Source organism: Cygnus olor, chromosome 1, assembly GCF_009769625.2.
Source record: "Cygnus olor isolate bCygOlo1 chromosome 1, bCygOlo1.pri.v2, whole genome shotgun sequence".
Lineage (NCBI taxonomy): Eukaryota > Metazoa > Chordata > Aves > Anseriformes > Anatidae > Cygnus > Cygnus olor.
The window spans coordinates 15,923,761-15,946,447 of NC_049169.1; the positions used below are offsets into that span (position 1 = coordinate 15,923,761).

Consider the following 22,687-nt stretch of genomic DNA (forward strand, 5'->3'; position numbering starts at 1 on the left):
CGGCTCACTGCCAGCCCCATAACGTGTCATCCTGCTAACACAAGATGACTTCTCCATCCCCAAAGTGGCCGGCAGTGGGTGGCCTCATCCCTGCTGGGAAGTGATGCTCCGGAGTAAGCCTTGCTACTAAATTGGTGCTTGGTTTAATCTTTTCACGGCAGGATGGCATCAACCCCCGGCTGAGTGCTATCCTGTTTTGTCCAGGATGTCTGATATGACAGCATGCCCCGTTCCTGGACTGCCACAAGACATGGCTGCAGCCAGAGCCACTCTCTGATGACACACGGCTTCTTCTGCACTGTCCTCTGGCCTTCGGGGTACCTTTGGGGCAGGGGGAAGCAGCTGTACCACGTGGCATCGGAGCAGAGTTGGGCTGGCACTGGCATCCCTGCAGCTCTCCTCTCACAGGCAGGGACCAAGGCTAAGAGTGGTGGAAAAGAATTAAGGGCAAGCAAAGTTTTTGTGAGCTGGGTGGAGGATGACTGCCACCCCCAGCCTGGCAGTGGATGAGATAGTGCTCTCCATATGTCACGTTATGTTATGGTGGGTGGGATTCACAGGAAGGCGCTGAGGGCATTGGTGTGGTTTATTCCTGCCTGGTGATAGCAGCTGCTGCAGCCCACAGCTCAGCTCCAGCTGGCCCCGCTCTGAGCAGGGCTTGGACTGGGTGAGCTCCAGAGGTCCCCACCAGCCTCACCCAGGCTCAGGCTCTCCAAAAATCTGTCCATCTGCAGGGACCAAAACCCCTTAGAGACCTCCTGTTTCACGAGAACTAATCCACTCCAGGGCACAGAGTACATTTCTGCAGGATGATGTATCAGCTTGTCAAATCAGCGGCCACGGTTCTGGGTCCTTCGGCCAAACCAACCCCTGTGTGCTGAGCAGGACACCGCTGCCATTAATCACAGCCCTCTCTCTGCAAGCTTGCACAAACACAGCTGTTTTGGAAATGTTTTATTCTGACCCTCAAATAGTACAACGGCACCCTTGCAGCCTCCTGCCTTACCTTTGTTGATGTCTTCTGGAGCAGCATTCCCTGTCCCCTCGCACACAGCTGGTATGCCAGCACCTCTGCAGCCATCTGGCTGCTGCACCTGGGCTCCCCATAGGCTGTTGTGGCTAGGTGAGAGGGAGGGAGGATGGTATTTGGCTCACGGAGTCGTGAGACCTTGCTGGAGGAGCCAGCCCTGACTCAGATTACTGAGACTGTCACCTCCAACCTGCCAGAAGCCGTATCTGAAAAGAGGCTGGAGAACGGTAGCAGAAATGTCATTTGATTTGTTGGGGACGGAGGAGGATTTGGATGCAGAGAGTTAATACTTTTTCCAGGAAACCTCATTCTTCCTAAATCAGCTCTCTGCTAAAACCCTTAAAAAGCCAATTCACAAACACTTTCCACCTGAGAAATAATCACTTGTATGAAGACTTAAGCGTCTCATTTCTCACGATGATAATCCTTCGCAAAAATGAAATCGGGATTTCTACAAAGTTCGTAGAGGCTGTTGGCGTAATAATGCCCAGCTACACACTGCCCGAGGAATGAAATGAAGGTCCTGGTGGTGTTTGCCCAGAAAACTTTGTCTGAATGCTTACCTTGCACGTTACTGTAGTTAGAGCTGATTTTACAGGAAAAACAGGTTACCAGCTGCACATGAAAATTGCTTTGGACTGAAGCTCAGGGTAACATATTCAGTAAGAGAATCTGTCTTTCCATCCATATTTATTTATAAATGTTCACGTGCCAATACAACAAATTAACAAATTAATTTTGGTTAATTACAGGTACAATTCTGTCCTTTTCCCCAGAAAAACTCATTTTACAATCGATTCTCACTGAACCCAGTTAAACAACGTACATTCCTGTGGCCTCCCCAGAGGCTTATCACTCTTCCAGGAAGATTACAGTGGATGAAAAAGGAGCATCTCTGTGTCTAGCCTTGCCTCAGAGAAAGCTTGTGGTGATGGATGTGTATGATGGGTGATGGTCATTGCTGAAGGTTGTAAGTACTGGTGGCTAAATAGCACCAACTGCTAAAATATCACCTGAAGGAATCAGGATTGGAGGCTGCCGCTCCAGACAGAGGAGAGTCCTGCCAAACCAAGCTCAGCTCTCCCAAAAAGTCACAAGAAATCAGAGATGAAAGAAAGCTCCTGAGCACAGTGGGAGACTGACACTGAGATAAGGAGGAGGCATGGTTCTCTTCTAATGTAATAAGAGTCACATAAATGCTTTAAAATACTTCTCCAGTGGCTAAAAAGAATATGCTGTTTTATTTATCATCATCACCAGCACACATACCGCTACAGAGATAGTTTTTATCCTTGCGGTTGGTTTGCAATCACAGGTAAAAATTGCAAGGCAATTGGATTTTATAGGTTCTCATCCAAAGACTTTGGAACACGATGGTCTGCTTTGATTGACATATCCCGAGTGGTGAATTATCGTATTAGAGAGATATGTGCGACTCTTGCATGCAGTCAGAAAATTTGTGTCTGGCTCCAAGCTGCATATTTTCAGCCCTTACTGGGAAATGGTGCAATCCAGGCTGAGACCTGGCAGATTTTAAAAGCTTCTCTACAGTGGCTTAAGTGCAGTGGAGAAAATAAGCTACAGCCACTGAGAGGCCCTAAACTGTGTGAGATGTGAGAACTAACTTACTAAGGAGGTGTTGCTTCCTTTGAAACACCTGCACTGGTCCACGCGGTGCTACCAGTCCTCTTCTCCCAGTTCTGGCCTGCCGTCTTTGCCCAGTAGGTTCGCCGGAGCAGACTGGGAGTCTGCCTCGCTCTGCAGATCAGATGCATCCGCCTGAATTTGGGTAGCTTCACTCACTGCAAGACAAAACGAAATCCAAAAGCCCCAGCAATGGTACCTTTCTAGCAGAAATCATGAATATCTCTCCCACTGCACGTTACTGACCGTTTGCGTCGGGATGGGTCACTTCAGCACCATCAAAGCACAGTCACCAGAGAGCTCTCAGCCAGGTGGTGTACGGGGTGTAGCGGGGACAGTGCTTGCCTTGGAAATGTCCTGATTCCAGCCATCACAGGCTGGTGTGGCACAGTCTGAGCAAGTTTCATAACGCTGAGTGAACAACTGTGCCTCACAAAATACTGGTAACTGCTGAGCTTTCAGCAAATCACGAGCATTATTCAGATAAATTATACCCCCTGTGAAGAAGATGATCATTGCAGTTTCAGCTAAAGAAATGACTAGGGAGCTTGCTTTGACAATAAATTGAGGCAACCTAAAAAAGAAAATCTGCTTATGTCAAGCCTTAGGAAGTGGGCGGTGAATTGGCTAAATGATAGTTCCACATTTCAGAAGTCCGGCTGTGAAGCCACTTCCTGTGTATGCAATTTTTCTATATAAAAGACAATGCTATTTTCTTCAAAGTGAAGAAAAAAGTCCACTGACATTTCCGAGAGATGCTATTTTTAACATGGCATAGACATAAACCTGCAAACTGTTCAGCAATGTAGGCCGCCTTTTAGTTTCAAATATAAAACCCAGCAGAAAACATAGCCATTGGTCTGATGATAAGAACTGAGACAAAGAATGGCGAAGGAGCTCTTCGGTGCTGGATGATACACATCCACATCCACAAGACCTTTCATTACAAAATGTAGAAATAAAAGAAACTGACCTGGTGGAAATAAGGGCCCTGAATCTTCTAACAGCTGGCTCCAAGGGATAAAACACAACATATTAACCTCATACGAGCAAGTCTCCTGCGGTGTGTAAGCACTAGCCTGTAACATAGCTTACATACATTTATGTAAGGATGTATGGAAATATAATCAGAAGGCGTCCGTAACACAGTGAGCCATCTTTACTAGGAACCATTTTAAATGGAAAGAATATAACCTAGAAACAATATTATCAGGAAATTTTATTTGTTATGTGTAGCTTCAAACGAATACTGGAATAAGGAAAAAAATAATTCCATATTTTCAACCTGCTGGCAAAACACAAACACATAAAAGATTTGTCAGTATTAACAGTCAATATTAACAGTCAGTATTAACAGTATTAACAGAGAATGAATCAATAGATTGCTGTGGAAGGAAGTTTAAGCATTTGGGTTTGTTGTTTGTTTGTTTTGTTAAAAATTAATAAATTAGTTCCTTTAAAAGTACCTTTTATTTTATGTGCGCAGATATGCCTTTTCTGTTTCATTTTTATGTTTTCATTTTAATGGTTAGTACAAACATAAGGCAAAGGCTAGTTTGCCTGTTAAAATGGATAAAAATCAGACAGTAGTTCTGAACTAAGAGTCACATCAAATGTGTCTTAAGTGAAGTAAAATCCCTACACTACCTTCCAGAGAAGCAAATTCATCCTCAAACCACAGAATCCTACAGGTATATGGTGGGAACGCAAATCTAGTACCTAAGGTTTATGTTTAATAAGCTATTGTAAAATCCGTTGTTAACAGTTGGAGATCTATAGAAATCCATAGTAAGAGAAGGTAGATAGAGATCCAAAGTAATTTATCAGCAACAACAATAAGTCATAAGCAACAGCAACAATATTTTGTCTAGCCAGGCTAGAAAAATCAAGATATGACAACTAAATTAAACCTACTGAGAACAAGACAAAACTTGAAAGTATTATTTCTGTATCCTTTGCGTGCCATTCTATTTGGTCACTGCTTTTCTCTCTCCTTCATGACATCGATGTAGTTCAGAACCTCTAGAGTTGTTCTGTCAGCCAAACTCAGATACTCGGCTTCAGAAGAAAGCGCTGCCTTTCCTGCTGCGCTGCCTGTGCCTGCAGGCTGCAGCGCCTCATGCTCTGGCATTTTGTGCCCTCCAGCGGTGCCTGCGGTGCTGGGAGGAGGGAGCCCCTCGGGGCTGCGGGCGGGGAGGAGGGAGCTCCCGCAGCTGCACAGCCGCATGGTGTCACACTGGGTGGCAGCATCCACCTTCCCTGCTGCTGGGGCACAGCTCTCAGTCTGTGACCAACCATCACGCCTTGGACTGTCAGTGGCGTGCTCTTTTTTACGGGTTTGGTGTAAGGAGCTGCCCCCGCTTGGGGCAGCGTGGTCTTTATTTGCATCCTCTGTGGCATGTGAACTAGTGTGTCTCTGCTGAAGATAGTTCTCTCCTACCCTGGTCAAACTCCTGCAGAGCTGGAGAGGCTCAGATCCACTGTGAGAGGCCTTGGGGGTCTCTTTGCTTGCTGAGCCTGAGGTGTTGTTGGCATTGCCTATCTGGAAACACCGCTTGTCCACATACTTCTTTTTGGCCGTGTCTTCCTCTTCAGACTGTATGAACAGAATTGTGTGAATAACTGTTAAAACAGTTCAATAACTAAGTTAATAATCAACTCACAATTAAATTATGAAATAAACTGAAAGGCCAGAACTGTCTGTTGGATTTTTGTGTTCTTTCTGCAGGAACATGCTCCTGGCCTTTGCTGGAAAGAAGGTGGGTAAGGTGGATCTTTCCTCTCATGCAGATTTTTTATTTATATAGTGTGGCCTTTTTGTGTTCAGTAATGGCTGAAAACACACATAGTGTCAAATCCTCCTCCCTTACTGGCACTTAAAGTAAGGCAGCCACACACCAAGGAAGGGAGCAGAAGCTTGCTTAGCATCCTTCCACAGTTGTGTTATCGTAATTCCACTAGGCCTGGTATTGTAAAGAGATCAGACCACAGGGCTGTTAAATACTTAGGAAAATTTACATCTAATCATTTCTTGTTTTGCTCACATATGAAGTTGTCTTGTATGAAACAAAACCATAAATAAGATTCCAGCTGCATCCACCCTTAGATGTGCACAGGCATACAGATACCATTCAAACGAACCCCTGTAAACTTGTCAGGGAGCAGCACTCACCATGTCAGGACTAGAGCTGAAACAGCTTTCTGTCTGTCTTGGAGAGTAGCTGGGTGAGGGGCTGCTGAGCGGTGACTCCACATCTGAAATTTGAGCTCAAACAGAAGGAAAAGTTACTCACCAAATATTCCCCAAACATCCAACTCCCAAGCACAGATTGCAGAATTAAGCATAACTACTGCTTCTGAAGCAGTTTTAAGACACCGTTTCAGGAATAAAGTGCTAGCAAGGTCAGTCTGGGATATGGCAAGAGTCAATTCTCCTTCTCTCAAGACAGCATATCACAGCAGAATGTGTGAGACGGGTGTCCCAAAGCTAAAGCTAAGCTGCTAATCTGCACTGGCAGCAGCGTTGTGCTACCCAAGAGGAGGGGTTCTGCAGAGCAGGGGAAGGGATTGAATGCAGCAAAAACCCTGCACACACTGGCTACCATACAAGTTATGTGGGCTTATGGTCCAGTTTTTCTCTTGGAGGCCTCTGAGAGGTCTTCTGCTTGCAAATACAGCCAGCACAGCTGACCCATACAGCTACTGCGGGAGCAAAAAGGATGTGGGATCTCTCTGCTGACTCCCCTCACCCTGCGCACATGTTGAACTGCGCCGCGTAGTCTGGTGGCAGAGAATAAAGATCGGTAAAGACTAGACTAGTAAAATGAAACAAGAAACATTTCATGAACATATTAAATAATATAAAAGACTTGTCCAAGATTTTTTTTTCCTACCAGTGGAGATCTGCAGGAATAGAAAGAAAGACGGTGACTGGCATTTACTTGGCCCTGTTACAAAATGGTGATGTTTGTAAACTTGAGCTGTGATGTTCAGATTAACCCACCTGACCTCTCTCATGCATTTGTTTATTTATTTTGAAGCTAACCCTACTTTTAGAGCTGGCTTTTCCATTTAGGGGACAAATTTGGAGGATATGGGGCAATGAAAAATATGTGGATAATACTCACCAGAAAGAACACCATCTGAATTTCTCTCTTCAAGGAAAAGCTAATACTTAGTTACCTGGTAATGGTCTTTATACAGTGCTGCATCAATCAAAAATAGGAACCCTCATCAAATGTAACATCCTACAAAGATGAAAACACTTCTCCCTGGCTTTAAAAGTAAGTTTCAGTCTCATATACAGAGAAAAATCTGATTTTTGACTTAATAATATGTAAATGGTACTAACCTTTCTTCATCTTGTGAAGGTTTGAACTCACTCCCAACTTACACTCTTCCTCTTGTGCTGTTGCAAACTTTCGAAAACAAGCATTAATAGTGAGGGCTCAGCTGGTTCAGCACCTCAGGTTAGGTGAGGAACATTCTGTTTTTCTATTACATAAAGGACTCACTGCAAAAAAACCTGAGCAATACCATATGCACCTGAGTGACTTCTACAGGCAAAATATCTACAGGAGATTTTATATGTATGATGGCATAGGGCTCCATTATAATGCTGAAGTATCCTGCATATAACCTCTGTACCCTGCCACAGAGTCAGACCTTAGGGTAAAGAGTAATTTATATACTGCGTTTCAGGCATCAGCTTAGGTGTGAATCAAACCATGTGAATTATGGACCTGGAAGGACTAGCTGAACCACTTAACTAGAAGCTGTTCTTTCTGGACTCCTCATATAAAGCATGAAGGACAAGAAGATTCCAAGTAAGTTAATTCAGAGAAGCTAAATTCAGTTTCTAACTGTTGTGGATATTCCTTCTTCACCCCAAATGAATGGTGCAAACACTTCAGTAGTAGGTAACGCCAAAAAAAAATAATATTTAAAAGGTTACCTCTTCAAATTCGAAGAGCTGATTCTGTTTCCAGACTGCTTCTTTCACAGGCTCATCTCTGAGGGATGCAAACATGAGTTCTCTGATAAGTGATTTCCCCGTACTTTTACTTGCTTTCTGAAATAAAGTCACTACTGCTGACTTTTTTGCATTCAATTTTTGTTTTGTCTTCAGTACTCATGAAATGTTTCCCACTACTGAGATAATTCAATTAATTTATGAACCTGAGATTTAACACCAAGAAACTGTTTTTTTTGTTGTTGTCGTTTGTTTGTTTGTTTTTAACAAATTTCACTTCTGTTGAAATCCAAAATGTATTATGAGTTGACTGAAGACAGCACTGCTTTGTTATGTATCACTCTGAGACAAAACTATCTTGATGAAAAAGGCGGGGCACTCACGTATGTTAACTTTGGCCCAGGGAAGACACTAATTTCCTTTGTAGTCAGTGAAAGGAGACAAGGTCTTTTAGAGAACAAAATCACAACAACAGTATGACTGCGGGGAATCTTCCTCTTTAGTTATTACAGACAGATGTACAAAGGGCTTACATGCACGTAAGTTTATTCACATTACTCACTATTATTTTCACTGGAATAGGCCTTCAGTAATATTGTTTAGAATTTTGCCTTCAGGTCCTCTTAGCCAGGGTTTCTGCAATTCAGCAAGGTGTCTGCAGTTGTCACTAGTTAATAGATGGACTATTTTTACTGCACTCACCTTTTGTTTATTGAATAGTTCTGCACATTCTCCTTTAAGTTAATCTGCTGATCACGATAATAAGCAAATGTCTCTAAAATCAAAAGTAAATCTTGTTTTAAAAATGCAGTAGCATAAATATAATTTGAAAATATCTACTTCTGTCAATTTCTAACAATAATTGTTTTAAAATTAAATTGCTGCACCACAAAGATTCATAACGTGTTTTAGGTCAGAGCAGACACACCTCTGTTTAAAAAAAACATGTCGAAAAGAAGAATAAAACGTAGAACATATGTCCCTAAAATGCTGACACTCACCACTTTTTTCAAGTATTGAAGGCTTTTCTTTGTTGCCAGATGGTACAAAGTAGTGCTGTCCCTCATGACAGTCCTGCAGGTGGGTTTTATGAAAGCTGCCTTTCTGGTAGCTTGCAAGTGAGGCATTGTTATTTTTACACAAAACCTGTTCTGGAGCTGTGAAAATGCCTTTCAGGTGTCTGTCTATGGATTTGTTTTGCGCTTTAATTGCAGGATGAGCCTCTCCAGTATCATAAGTATAATCTCTGTTGGTCATTTGATTTCTGTCTTCAAGATCAATGAAAAAATTGGCAGTACTGCTTTGGTTAACAAAAGGATTAAAATGTCTTGTGGAAGAATTATTATGGATTGATTGGCTCTCATCTTCAAACAGTGCCAGAAAGGGACAATCACTTTCATGTTGGGGAGCTTTCCGTTCTGTGGTTTCTTTCACGACACCAAACAATGGTTCTTTTATTCCTTCACTGTTTTCTGATTCTTCACTGGTCATTATCACCGGATTTTTCCTGGCAGAATTCATATAGTCCAGCCTTTGGGGGAAGGGAATTAAAAAAACACAGCTTGCTCAGTATATAAATTAGCAAAATACTAACTGCTAACACTACAAATGATCAACTTGATAAAAAAAAAAATCAGACTTTGCTTCTCAACACACTTGCTTCTGTCCTGATTGTATGTTATTTCCACTGAAAGAGTGCCTGTATTTTATCTCCACATTACAGTAAGGCTGATTTAAACAGTTCTGTTTCATGATATCTCCAAACGTGCCAAGACATGGAGCATATCCTTGAGTAGGAAACTGTGATTTATAAAATCAGCCACAGTATGTCACTGCTGCTCCACTCAGCTGACCAAAGAAGTCCACTCTGTATCAAAAAAAAAAAAGAAAAAAGAAAGAAAAAAAAGAAAAAAAAAAATAAAAAAAAAAGAAAGGAAGAAAAAGAAGAGGTAGACAGCTTCTTCAGTTCATAAAAAGTTTATTCTTCAAGGCTACAGTTCACTCTTGTACTGAAAGCCCATTACAAGATCTGAGCACTGTTTAATTCCTGGTCTCTTCAGCAAGATGACTTTTTTTTGTAATTGAGGCCAGTAATCGTAATTAAGCACAGAGGTTTTCTACTCCACAGTCAGGAGGCCAGTCAGACATTTTGTTTTGCCCATACTTACCTCCCCCACTTCTGGTAGTAGTGGTTTTGAAGGATACTGTCATTTTTATCATTAGTGCGAAAGCTATCATGCTTTCACTTATTTGGATATTAATTTAACATTTTCCACTTCTTTCTAGGCTTGATCTCTTGACTGACATTTCAGAAAATCTGAGTGAAGAGTTAAGAGATTTATATATGCAGAGAATTAGCAGAAATGGCCATGGACATTCAAAACATGCCTTTTATTAAAATAAAACAAAAATAATAATAAAAAGACAATGCTATCAGTGGAACTTGAAAATTGAAATGTGGTAAAGTGAAAACTTTTTTTAAAAAAACTGTAATGTCTTGATCAGAAAATACTTGGAACTGGAAAAAGATCCTAGAGAACTTAAGGGAGAAAGTACCCATGAATCAGTTTTAAAAGACTAAACATAATACGGTTTGTATCTAGAGAAAGTTGGATACAACTGAGGAAGGTAAAAACATTTTGTGGAGCAATTCCAGCTGAACATTTTGTAATGCTAAGTAAAAGATAATAGTAGATGAGGAAATGGCTAAGCACTACTCAGAGTGAAAGACTTTTTTTTACAAGACACCTACAATTTTTTAGTTAATATTTAATGAACTTGAGGGGTCACAGCTCTCAGATGTATGCACATCGATTCCATCATCAGTATGCTACAATTATGTTAAATGATTGTATAAGTTTATGCTTTTCACATACTGTGAAAGATACGTCCTTCCCAGGAGAGTTGACAGCTACTAAGGTAAAAGAATTTATGGATATAATGAGTGAAAACAAAACAAGGAAAGCACACACAAATGGAGTTGAAGAGCTGTTGGAAAGGAGATTTCACACTGTCAGTGAGCCATGAGTGGGTGGAGGACTGTGAGAGGTGCCATGACTAAGGGGAGTGCAGACCTGAGGGCCTGTGGAGAAATTAAAAGGGAGATGTAGGCAAGATAAGATTATGTAGGGCTTTAACATCAAGGTATTCATCAGGAAGTCACCAAGATATACGGCAAGGTGAGCATTATCCTAACTTTAGCTTTTGCTGCAGAAAGCTAGGAGGAGCTAGGAAAAGTGAGAAAGTTATGTTGGCTAAGACTGGAGGCTGCTGTGTCCATCAAGGTATCGTGGTCAGTGGGCTACCCAGTGCCTTGACCCCCCAGGCAAACAGAGTGCAGGTACTTCAGGAGCTGCAGAATAGTGTATGGTCTTTTTATGGCTCTCTCCAGAGATTGACATGAACTTTCAATCAGACAGCAGACTAACAGAATAGAAAGAATAAAGGAAAGTTAGCCCTGTAAGATCCCTAGATACAAGGAAATAACACCTAGAAAGAAACTGTTCAGTGAAATACTGTTCAGTACAAATGACTCTGGCCCTAAACCCTCTGTGATTAAAAGATTTTTAATCAGCAAATGTAAAGAGAAAGCAATCCTAGGTTTCTGCCTGTTCTTTTAGAAACAAAGTGTATTTCTCATGAAAGTATTTTTGAATCAATTCTAAAAAAAAAAAAAAGAAAAGAAAAGAAAAAGAAAAAGCTATAGTAGAATCACATATGAAAGAGAAGGAGAGTAAATGTTTTTGCTCCTGGAATCCCAAATATAAACAATGGAGGTGGAGAAGTTGCTCAATTGCTACAACATCAAGGTCATCAGAAAAGTGCTTGCAACAGTGCCCAGAACTAATGAGAGTGGCAGCAGCGACCCTCCCCGTGGCCTGTCAGTGAATCCATGCTTGTGGATGAATTGAGAAATACCATTCTGTTTGCAACATTGCAAAAAACAGACCATGGTTCCAAGAACCTGCCAAAATCACAGTTTGCTGCCTCTCTGCAAATTTAAACAGCTTTGTATGTTCAGTCTTCTCATTTAATTTTAATTTCTATTTAAAAAGCCCTAAAAATCTGTGAAAAATCAAGTAACAATAAGTTGCAGGTATTGCCCTTACTTACTTTACTGTGATTTTTGCTCTCTCTAATATCAAATCACTGCCTACCTGTGCAGTGGCTTGAACAGCTCCAAAGGCACTGTATCAGACTTTCTTAAAATACACTGGCTTGGGTGTTTTGAAAGCCAAGGGTCTTGATCCGAAATAATTCCTGGCTGAGAAAATGATCAAAACTGTCAAACCCTGAATTTATAGAATAGTTATAGTGTTTTAAACTTTAAAGTTGGGTTTGCAAACAATATACATGATTTCCAACTGTTTTTACTTCTTTTTATCTTTACAGTAAAGGCTAAAACATTACAGCCCAACTGAGTTCCATACAATTCATACTTTTGTGTACTCACATGTCACTGCTAGCATGCAAAATGCCCTTTTAAGCATTCCATGCTCCCATAATATCGACAAGCTGGATAGACTGGAAAGAGCTGACATTCCACCGAAGGTCACAGAATCACAGAATGCTGTTGTGTGGAAGGGATCTCAAGAGGTATCTAATCCAACCTCCTGCTCAAAGCAGGGCCAGCTTCAAGGCTAGTCCAGATTGCTCAGGATTGTTCAGGATGGAGACTCCACAGCCTCCTTAGATGACCTATTTTGGTGTTTAGCTACTTTTGTGACAACACTTTTTACTATACAAGCAGAATTTTCATCGTTTAAACTTGTGACTTTTATTTCTTGTCATTTCACTGTGCACCTCTTACTCTGTCCTGTCTGTAACTCTATTTAGATTCTGGAAGACAGAGTCTGATTCCCTACCTCATCCCCTTACAGCTTTCTCTTTCCCAAGCTATACAAACCCTCTTTGCTCAGTCTCCCCATGTCTATCATAAGCTCCAATCCACTAGCAATTTTTGTGACCCTCTGTTGGTCTTCCTCCAGTTTGTTGATCTCTGTCTTGGGCTAAGAGTGCCCAGAGTGGACACAATATTTCAGATGCCTTCTAACACATGCTTTTCAGAGGGGAATAATCACTTGCCTTTGACAGTTGTATATGCTCTTTCTACTACAGCCTTTTATGTAGTTGGCCTTTATTGCTGCATGGGTGCATTGCTGACTTGTGTACAACTTGTTAACCACTGGCACTCTCAGGTCTTTCTCTGCGAAGCTGCTGCCTACTCAGTCAGTCCCCCACCTACACAGATGTGTGGAGTTATTCCTTCTGAGGTGCAGGATGTTCTGTTTATCTGTGTTGAACTTTATGAGGTTTCTTTTGGCCTTCTGCAAGTCAAGATCCCTCTGAGCAGCAGCCCTCCAACTGTAATGACCACTCTGTCAATTTGGTGTCATTTATGAACCTGCTGAGATGCTGAGGGTGCATTCTGTCCCATTATCCAAACTGCTGATGAAGATATTTCAGACTTGTTATTAAATCCTGGGCATCCCTGCCAGTTGCCAACTAGACATAAAATAATTGTCTTTACAATTATTTTGAGCATGGTGGTACAGCCAGTTTTTTACCCAACTTACCATCCACTCCTCTGGTTGATTCCTCCCCACTTTTGCTACAAGGATCCCACAAGGTAAACTTTGTCAAAAGCCTTCCTAAAGTCAAAGTAAATAATATTCACTGCTGACCCTTATCCATAGAGCGAGTCATTTCATCACAGAAGTTAATCAGATTTGTCAGGCACAGCATGGCCATGGGCAATGTATGCTGGCTGTTCTCAGTCACCTTCTGGTTCTTCATGCAACTTTAAATGACCTCCAGGAGGTCTGGTTCTGTAATAGGTGAGCTGAAGATCTAGAACTTCCCTGGATCATGCTTGTCTTCTTTGCATATGGGCATAGCTTTTTTGTATTTCTTGCTGCTGAGAAGCTCTACTGATCACAACCGTCTTTCAAAGATGATGAGCATCTGCCCTGCAGTGATGTCAGCCAACTCCCTTAGTATTGGATGCACCTTGTCCAGTCCCATGCATTTGTTTGTGTTCAGTTTACTCACGATTCCTTAACCTGTTGCTTCACTGCTGTTTTTTATGTCTCTCCCCAATCCTGGGCTTGAAAACGTGCCAGAGAGCAGACCTTGCCAGAAAAGACTGAAGCAAAGTAGGTCTCTGTTGCCTCAGACTTTTCCGTGTCCTTTGTCAGTAGGTCATCGATTCTGTTTAGCAGTGGACAGCATTTTCCTTGGTTTCCTTTTGCTGATGACAGAGCTATAGAAGTTCTTGTTTCCTTAGGGCATGGTTATCACCTGGGATCATACAACACCCTTTTATACTAACTGTACAGTCAAGAAAGCTGTATTTATAACTGTAGTGTACTTCAGTTTTCTTTAAGCAATTTTACAAACCAGAAACAAAAGACAGCCGCAGTATGTGGCTAACTTCCTTCCTGCAAATATCAGCAATACTGAGAGTTCAGCAAATTTGGCTCAAACTGAGGCTGTTTCACACCACTAAAAGAAATATATTTGTATACACAGAATAATCATTGCCACTAGCCTACAAGAAATGTTGCTTGTTTGTTATTAGCTTCAACATTACACTAATTCTATACCCCAAATAAATAAAATTTAGTTAAAAATAATTCTGAGGAAATGAAAAATATTAATCAAACCTGGTTTTGCTGCTTATCTTCATAGGTCTCTTCCCAAGGGTTGCCCATCAGGTTTGTATTGAAATTTTCTTCTGAAAACTGTGCACAGTTAGAGGACCAAAAAACAGAAGGGGACAATGGACAGGTGCTAAAAGCTGTTGCTATGTTGTCTTCATGTTCCATACTAGAGTCAGCATAAGATAGTTCTGTTACTTGTGGTAACTAGATAAAAGATAGCAAAGAGATTTAATTTATCTAAGACTATTTTGATCTAAGCATAAAGTTCAAAAAGATCAAACCTTTCTATATCTTTTACATCTCTTTCCACATACACCACTTTCACAGGAAAAAAAAATCATGTATTCTGATACGATTTTTTCATTAAAAACATAAAGTAGTAAGGGTTTATTTCAGGAAAACACTTAAGTACCTACTGAAGTTGAAGTATACACACAAATGTTATCCTGAGGGGAGATGGGTATAAATACATTTTTAGCTTTAGGTAAATGATCTGTTGAATTGGTTCTTAAGTAGAAAATTAAAATTATTTTACTCCACTGTGAAGAAAACTCCAGCATGTTGTGAGACCAACAATGCTATCTCAAGCACATCAGAACACGGGAGAAATTTGAAGAAAAAAATCATTGAATGTTTCTGCAACCACTGCTACATGGAAGCAGTGCCTGTAATCCAGTTTATTCAGTGAAAACAATACAAGAAACTAATGCAATGCAAAAGCTTTGTACATAAACTGCACAAAATCCTTGTGCCACCAGACTGTTTCTAGAAAGCTAAATTATGAATATTATAGCCTCGTTTTTTTGCTTAATAAAGCAGATATATCATAATTATTTTAATGGGACACACTTTACCTCATAAAACTTTTTAAAACATTTCTTTGCAATATACAGGACTTGGCCTTTATTCTTTGATCTATACATTACTTTCTGTGTGTGCACTGCATTATCATGCGGTGCATTTTGATGAAATGATATAAATCTGTTCATTCCGGTAGTGTCTGGGGAGAAACTTAGCTGTCATTTTGATCCATTATTCCTGGCCATGTTGAATTTGAAATATGGCCTCTATATCTTCAAGCAACAGAGGAAAAAGGGTAGTAAGAGAAGGCTGACTTAATGTGATATCCAAAAAAGTAGTGGCACCTCATGGTGATCTTGGTTGAAACACATTAGACAGATAAATTTTCACCCCTGCTAAGCAAGTCTTCCCCACTCAAAAGGAACTAGGAACACAACTAGGAACACATCTATCTTTTTCACTCCAGCAAAAGATGGTTTGGCAACATGAAAGGGCAAAGAAGATACAGAACAATACTGAGTGAGCTTTTTTTTTTTTTTTTTTTTAATTGCTCTCTCCTCAGAATCGTTTCTGATATAAGCAGCAGGAGTCAGTGGAGCTATATTATCAAGCAAGCTTGAGTAATCTAAACTATCTTCTAACTTTTTCTTTGTTTTTTACACAGCATTGGAATGCATCGTTAAAAAATCCTGCTTTTGATATAGAAAATGCACTTTAACTTCAATGAGAGTGTGAACTTCCCAATTGTATCCACTGTACATAAGTTTCTCTTAAAGACCCACTTCTGCATATACTCCTCACATTTCATCAATTTATGTTATGCATATTGTTTTTAATTTACCTAATCTTGGCCTCAGTCACTTTCCTATAACTTCTGTCCTTTGCAACTAGTTAGAGCACAGATATTCTTGAGCATTTTGGAAAATGCCTAAAACAAGTTGAGCTTTTCATTACATATGTGAAAATAGAAGAAAAATAATAGAATAATAGAAGAAAGGTAATAGAAGGAAAAAGTATAAAACATGACTGGCAAATAACATTAATGTAGCCTTAAGGAGGAAGTCTTCACATGTTTCAGTACTCATGAGATTTGATCACTGAAAAATCACTTAAAAATACAGTTATTGGTACATATTTTTACCTTGAGATCAGCGAAAACAATAAACTTACATCATGCTGGTATTTTCCCTTCTCTAAGAGATGCTGCCTTCTGCTGTCCAATACTTGCTCTTGTAACCTTGTAAAATTAATAAAAACAGCCCATGAAATATGAGATTTGTAAGATTAAAGCATCCTAACTAGAGTATTAATTTCAAAGAAATGCAACAATATTTTTCCAGGTGTCTACAAAGGGCTTGATTTTAAGCAGATTTAACCATAAAGTCTGTGAATCAGTCACATAAGGGTGTCTGAAATGGATAGGAAAATGGTGTAAGTGGAAGATGCTGTTTGAATAGTCTTCTCTGTGAGATATACTTAGTGCATGAACAATCTGATACAAGTAAAGAAGTACATATATATTTAAATCTCTCAGCTTCATGTTTTGAATTTAAATGTTTCTTTATTCTCTCATAATAGGAATATCACTGGAATGTCAGAAGGCGTCACGAAACTTCTTTGTCTTAGAATACTATATTTATGTTCACTTAATACCCCAAATATACATTTTTTCAGTCCTTTCAAGGCAGGACATGCATGAGCATAGGCCTAAAAGAGATCAGTTGATCAAATAATCAGGAGATTGATCAGTTTCAGATCAGTCTTCCTCTCCATAATTCTGTGCTACAGTACTGGCCTAAACCTCTTCTCCCAGTTATCTAGTTGCCTCCAAAGTGACACCCTTCCATTCATGTTAATAAATACACAAAAAAATAGATCCTTATCAGGTTTGTTTTCCACTGCACTGCAATGGTAACTCCTTTTAATTTTTTTAGAAATCAGATGAAAGTATATCATGAAACACCTTTTTCAGAACTTCATTGTAGCTTAACTACTGCCTGTTTTATACAAGTACCTGTTCTGGATGAGGTCTAAGTTTGCTGTATATTGTTTATGCAGCGGTGACTTGGGAAGCTCTAGATTGTACCTTCTAACAGGAGCTTTTAAGTCTCCAGTGATATCAATGTGAACTGGCTTCTTCAGGTTCACTGTAATGAAAACATTTATAATGTCAGCGCTGGACTTGGAGAAAGCCATCCATTTAAAGCCCCCTTTTTTTTTTCTTTCTTTCTTTCTTTATTACTAGCAATGTAAGAGCTCTCTTCTATATGGCAGCATAGTATAAAATTATTTATGGTCAACTGAGGTGTATGGACAGGCTCTCTTGCCCTGCTCAGTCACCTCCTAATATTTCTGAGCATAGGGCAGCAAGTGCTCCCCAGTCTAGTCCAGGAATATCTCACAGAGGAAAAGAGTTAGGACTCAAGTTGTAGGGATTTTTTTAGAATCTTAATAACAGATTTTAAGAAAGATACTTTGGGTAGAACTGACAGACTATTCCAAATGAAAAAAAAAATTATTAATAAGGCAGTGGAATATAAATGGACCCATTTAATGACAAAATGAAAAATAAATGGTTATAGGGTAAAATTAATGAACGGAATGAGGAAGGTGCATCAGAGTGCAAGGCTTTAAAGGTGAAATAGGTAGTAGCCAAGGTTATTTGGTTCCTAAGAACAGAATTTGGCCCTGATTTTTTATTCAGTCATTATTTTCATATTTACTTATAACTTCAATTTTTTTATTTTTTTAAATATGACTTGTTATAATGCAATGGAAAAAGAAGAACTGAAATAATAGCAGTAATAATAAAGGATAACTAATTGGGTTAAGTGTGAGGTCAGAACACTGTTACCCTGAACTCACCAGTGCTGTCTTTTTTGGTTGATATTTGGTTGACAACATATAGATTGAGAAGATCTAAACTGACTGCTGAACTTTTAGGAGATGATGTTTCCAGAAGCTTCATCTTTGATTTAAGTTTCTTCTTTTCAAAGAATTCCTTTTTTTAAAAAAGAGAGAACAAGGTTTTGACATAAGCTTCATAACACTTTAGCAGTATATATAATTATACTGAAATAATTCCTAATAATAAAAACACATGATTAAATTTCTCCAAATTCACACTCTATTATAATTTAGTTTATTTGTATTAACTTGAAAAAGATTGCTATTTTAATTCAGTCATATTCAAAATAAATCAGTTCTCTTGAAGACAAAAACTTAGTCCTTAAACACTCATGCCTCAACCTCTGTGTATGATCATTAAAAGCGTTTCTTTAAAATAAAAGACTTACCAAAATCCTGCAAAGAAAAAGTCTTTTAAAAAAATAAATAAACCTGAGCTTTTTAGACAGCTTATAAATGAGTAGGCAAATAAATCAGCACGATTACATACACGTGGCTATCTATATTGACACAAACAGTGTATTGTTTTCTAAACTTGTCTTCCTTGACGCAATAAATAAGGTCTTGTGACAGAGAGAGAGAAAGAAAAGAAGAAAAACCTCTATGGCTTGGACTTCAGAAATGCCTTATGTTGCAAGGAACAAAAAGAGTTATGACTACCACTTTCCACACATCAAGCAGATAATTCTGCGTAACCCTAGAATACTACTAGTAGCCATTTAGGAAATAAAATCTCCATTTCATAGAAGAATATTAATAATCACCCCACAGTCTCTGTATACATATAACCACTTCAAAGTCTTCAAAATTTATATTGTTTTGGAGTCCATACTCTTTAAATTTACCCATGTTCCTTGTGTCCCATTACCTCTAAATTACTGAATTATTATTAATTGTGTAACAGTAATTACAAACTTACCATTGGTTTCACTAATTTAGTACTAAACGCCATTGTGTTCAACAATTTAGTACTAAATTACTTGGATCCTTTCCTGTTTTCTCTCCTACACTGAAGCAAATTGCATAGCTGTACATGATGCAGCTTAGATCAATGACTCCCTGAGAAAACAGGTATTTTGAGTACTCACAGGCCTTCAAGAGACTAGGCAATGATCTGCTGGTTGCTCCCACTGTCTCTTAGGTGGAGAGTTTTCATTTCAGAGACTGGCTCCACACCATCATCAGCCTGTTATTCCTCTTCATATACATGACACTCCATCTGCTCTGGGCATTGGATGGTACCAGCTTTGATGGTGGGGCTTCCTTATAATGTTCTCTCTTTTTTTTTTTTTTTTTTTTCCCCAGCTGCTGAGGAGAAAACTGACTTCTACTACAGTTATAACTGTCTTCTTGTACTGTTTTCTTCCCCTTCCCTGTTTGAAATGTCTTCTGCTAAGCTAGGTATAAATACATAAATTTGATTCTTTTATTGCACTTTCAGATTCAAAATACAAATAAGTCGGCCTGCTTTTGTGAGTGCCAGAATAAAGTACATCAATGAACCTAACATTCTTTTACGTAGCCCAGAAAAAAGTGCTGTGTATATGTGTTAGGCTAGCTGACCATGTGGTCGTCTTTGTGAGGCTTTAAACAATCCTGTGTGTCAGCACATACCAGCAAAATATAGTAACAGAAGTAATTCAGTAAAACTTAAATTAGGCACATTCATGTATTCATTCATGCCTTCTCCTACTCCCTCCTCTTCCTGCTGGAATTCAGTGTAGTAAACCTAGGAAATTACTTCTGTTCTAAAAGCTAAGCACAGTCAGGCAAACACGTTACAAGTGTTACACTACCTTTTACTACATTACCTTTTGCTTTCTCCTTTCCTGCTTTAATATGACTCTGCTCCTGAAAGATGCAAATAATTATTCTTTTAATTGTAAAAGTGTGATCTTGAGTCATGGCCTGAGTTACACATCAATGCTATTAAGAATCTTGGACACAAATTATTCTGTTCTGTTACAATGGATCAAACCTTCAGGTAGTAAAGTCAATATAACTCTGTTGAAGTCAGTTGGACTGATCCTGGTTCAAATCTGATCAAATATATTGAACATTCAGAAGGAAAAGCTTTTAGGCATTTAACTTGTAATGCAAGAAATCATCAATTCTTAATTTCTTAAAACATTATAAGAAATCTACATCAATATGTTTAATTCTTCTAATTTCCTACGTCATGCTGCAACACAGTTACAAAACCACGTCAGCAAAGAAAGCAAAGGAGCACAGCACAACTTCCTACCTTTCAGGACTTTACAGCATATTGTGAACATTTTGTTCACAATAAAAATAAATTATAATTTAAAAAGATTGTTACTACAAGTTTTATTGAGCTGCCGTTGTTTGTGCTGTATAGGAGACAGTTAAACTACACATATCACTTGTTAAACATAGTTTTAAATTGATTGGTTGCAGGACACTGCATAAAATAGGAGCTCTGGGTCACTACTGTGAGCGTGGTGAATACAGCTGCAGTGTTTGTGTCAATAAGATTAGCACTTTTATTTGAGAGCTAGAAATATGGAATATCTCCTTGGAATTACATTCTTTTTTCTTTTGTTTTTCTTTTCATACTGTGCCTGAAGTTATAACACTCACAGAATAGAGTATCCTGAGTTGGAAGGGACACACACCCACTCTGAACATGTGCATATCAAATATGTATATCATATGTGCATCAAAATATATGAACTGCCTCACATAGGCAGCTCTAGTGGCTCTGGCTGGGGTGGAATTAAGTTTCTTCCCAGCAGCACATGCCGTGCTGTGCTCTGCACCTGTAGCAAGGGCAGCATCGATGCCGTACCAGTGTTTTGGCCACTGCTGGGCAGTGCTGGCCCTGCACCGGGGCTGTCCCTCCAACCCAAAGACTGTAGTCTTCAGGGGGTCAACAGGTGGGGAGGGGACACAGCTGGGACAGCTGACCCAAACTGACCATGCCGTATGGTGTCAATAAAAGGTCGGAGAAAGGATGACTGAGGAGACATTGGTTATGAAGGCATTTGTCTTCCAAAGCAACTGCTACTTGTGCTGAGGCCCTGCTCCCCAGGAAGTGGCTGGACATTGTCTGCTGATGGGAAGTACAGAATATTATTTTTCCTTTTGCTTCCACATACAGCCTTTCCTTTTCTTTCCTTAAACTGCTGTTATGTCAACCCACAAGTTTTTTCCATTGGATTTTCTCCCCCCATCCAGCTGAGGAGGGGGAGTGAGAGGAATGTGTGGTGGGCACCTGGTGGCCAGCCAAGATCAACCTGCCACGGTAGCTTTCAGAAACTTCATTTTTCTGGAAAGACTTCCAGATGCGTAAAGCCTTATTTTAGTTTGATTCTGCATATACTGTCAGGATGACTACAAAATGGTGTTTAGCAAAGCTACTTTCAAATGCTGACAAAACCTGTGGGGTTTAAATTTCTAATAGATAGGCGGGTGGTTTGGCACCCAATGAAACTGAATATTTATTCAATAACTGAATATACTTGTTTTTTAATGTTACCAGTCTATTGGTGATTATTTTAATATTTCAGTGATTCTGAAATATGCCCAATCTGTGAGGGGGCACAGGGTCTGCCACACACCCCATGGCCCTGTGGGTCTCTGAGGGGACACCGGGCCTGAAACGTAGAGCTCCATTTCTCCAAAGGGAGCCATTTCTGGCAGCTCTTGAAATTTCACTCACCGGCTGCCACCGACCCAGTTCATTTTCAGCCACAGAGGAAGCAGAAGAGGCTGCTCTGCGCAGTGCTGGGGATGGGGGGGGCAGGCAGTGGCCCCCACAGGGATGGTGTGCCGCCCGCCTGGGTGCGCAGGGTCCGCCGGCAGCGGCCTCCTGCCCGGCGGCAACAGGCAACAGGGCAGCCGCTTTCCATGCTCCCAGGCTGCCCAGTGCCAATGGAGAGGAGGGAGAGGGTGCCACAGGGACAGACAGCAGCAGGAGAAGGACAGGGATGAGCTCTGGCTGCCGCCACCATTCCTCTACCACAGACCCCATTCCTCTACCACTTCCATTTCCATACAGGCCGCTGACAGAAACCATTGCCCCTTTGTGGGGGAGTCACAATCCTCTCACTGTACCATGTGCATCAAATTCACAGCTGTTGGAGGGGGTTACACAGCTGCTGATGTTTTGTCTTGCAGGCCCAGCTTGTGGTGCCACAGCTACAACTGGCATCATCTGTAGGGCAAGAGGTAAGCACTCTTCTTCCCACCCTGCCCTTCCTCAGGTATTTTGGGGGCAAGGGGGGAATCAGTGAGTATTTGCTACTAGCAGGCACCCTCGTCCTTGAAGCAATTTGCTGCCACTTACAAAACAGCCATTACAATTTTATATAAATATTTTCCTAAGGTGTCCCTTTGCTGAGATATCTTCAGCCTAACATTTTTGAGGTGTCAATGCTGGATAGCCATTGGTACAACAATGTGTGGAGTGCTCAGAGAGATTTAAGGAGCCTACTATTAAATATGACCCAAGTCTTTTCTTTCTTTTAATTTTGATAAGAGTGTTTATAGAACCCATGGATATAAGATTAGAAAAATGAAAATGTCTTTTACTTCTTTAACATATTACCAATTAAACTGAATAAAGTTATTGGACAGAATGTTTTTTGCTTGTTGTGATATCCCAGATATTTATGATTAATATGCTTTTTTTTCTTGTAGCACTACTAC

At 40.0% G+C, this 22,687-nt stretch overlaps 1 protein-coding gene across 3 annotated transcripts; it reads right to left on the reverse strand.

The window, feature by feature from the left end:
- Positions 1-1,708: 1,708 nt before the first annotated feature.
- On the reverse strand, positions 1,709-22,640 carry C1H12orf40 (chromosome 1 C12orf40 homolog). 3 transcript variants are annotated; one of them, XM_040544717.1, is made up of 13 exons: positions 21,699-22,640; positions 19,828-19,867; positions 17,975-18,110; positions 17,124-17,256; positions 16,280-16,346; positions 14,312-14,512; positions 11,804-11,910; positions 8,648-9,177; positions 8,349-8,421; positions 7,629-7,686; positions 7,026-7,092; positions 5,847-5,929; positions 1,709-5,270 (listed from the first exon to the last, which is right to left on the reverse strand). In XM_040544717.1, the coding sequence occupies exons 1-13, from the start codon at positions 21,719-21,721 to the stop codon at positions 4,650-4,652; spliced, it is 2,139 nt and encodes a 712-aa protein (XP_040400651.1). In that variant the 5' UTR covers positions 21,722-22,640; the 3' UTR covers positions 1,709-4,649. The 3 variants fall into 3 exon arrangements, with proteins under 3 accessions (XP_040400651.1, XP_040400650.1, XP_040400652.1); XM_040544716.1 differs by having other exon boundaries at positions 5,847-5,941; XM_040544718.1 differs by having other exon boundaries at positions 5,847-5,941; positions 22,094-22,639.
- Positions 22,641-22,687: the final 47 nt, after the last annotated feature.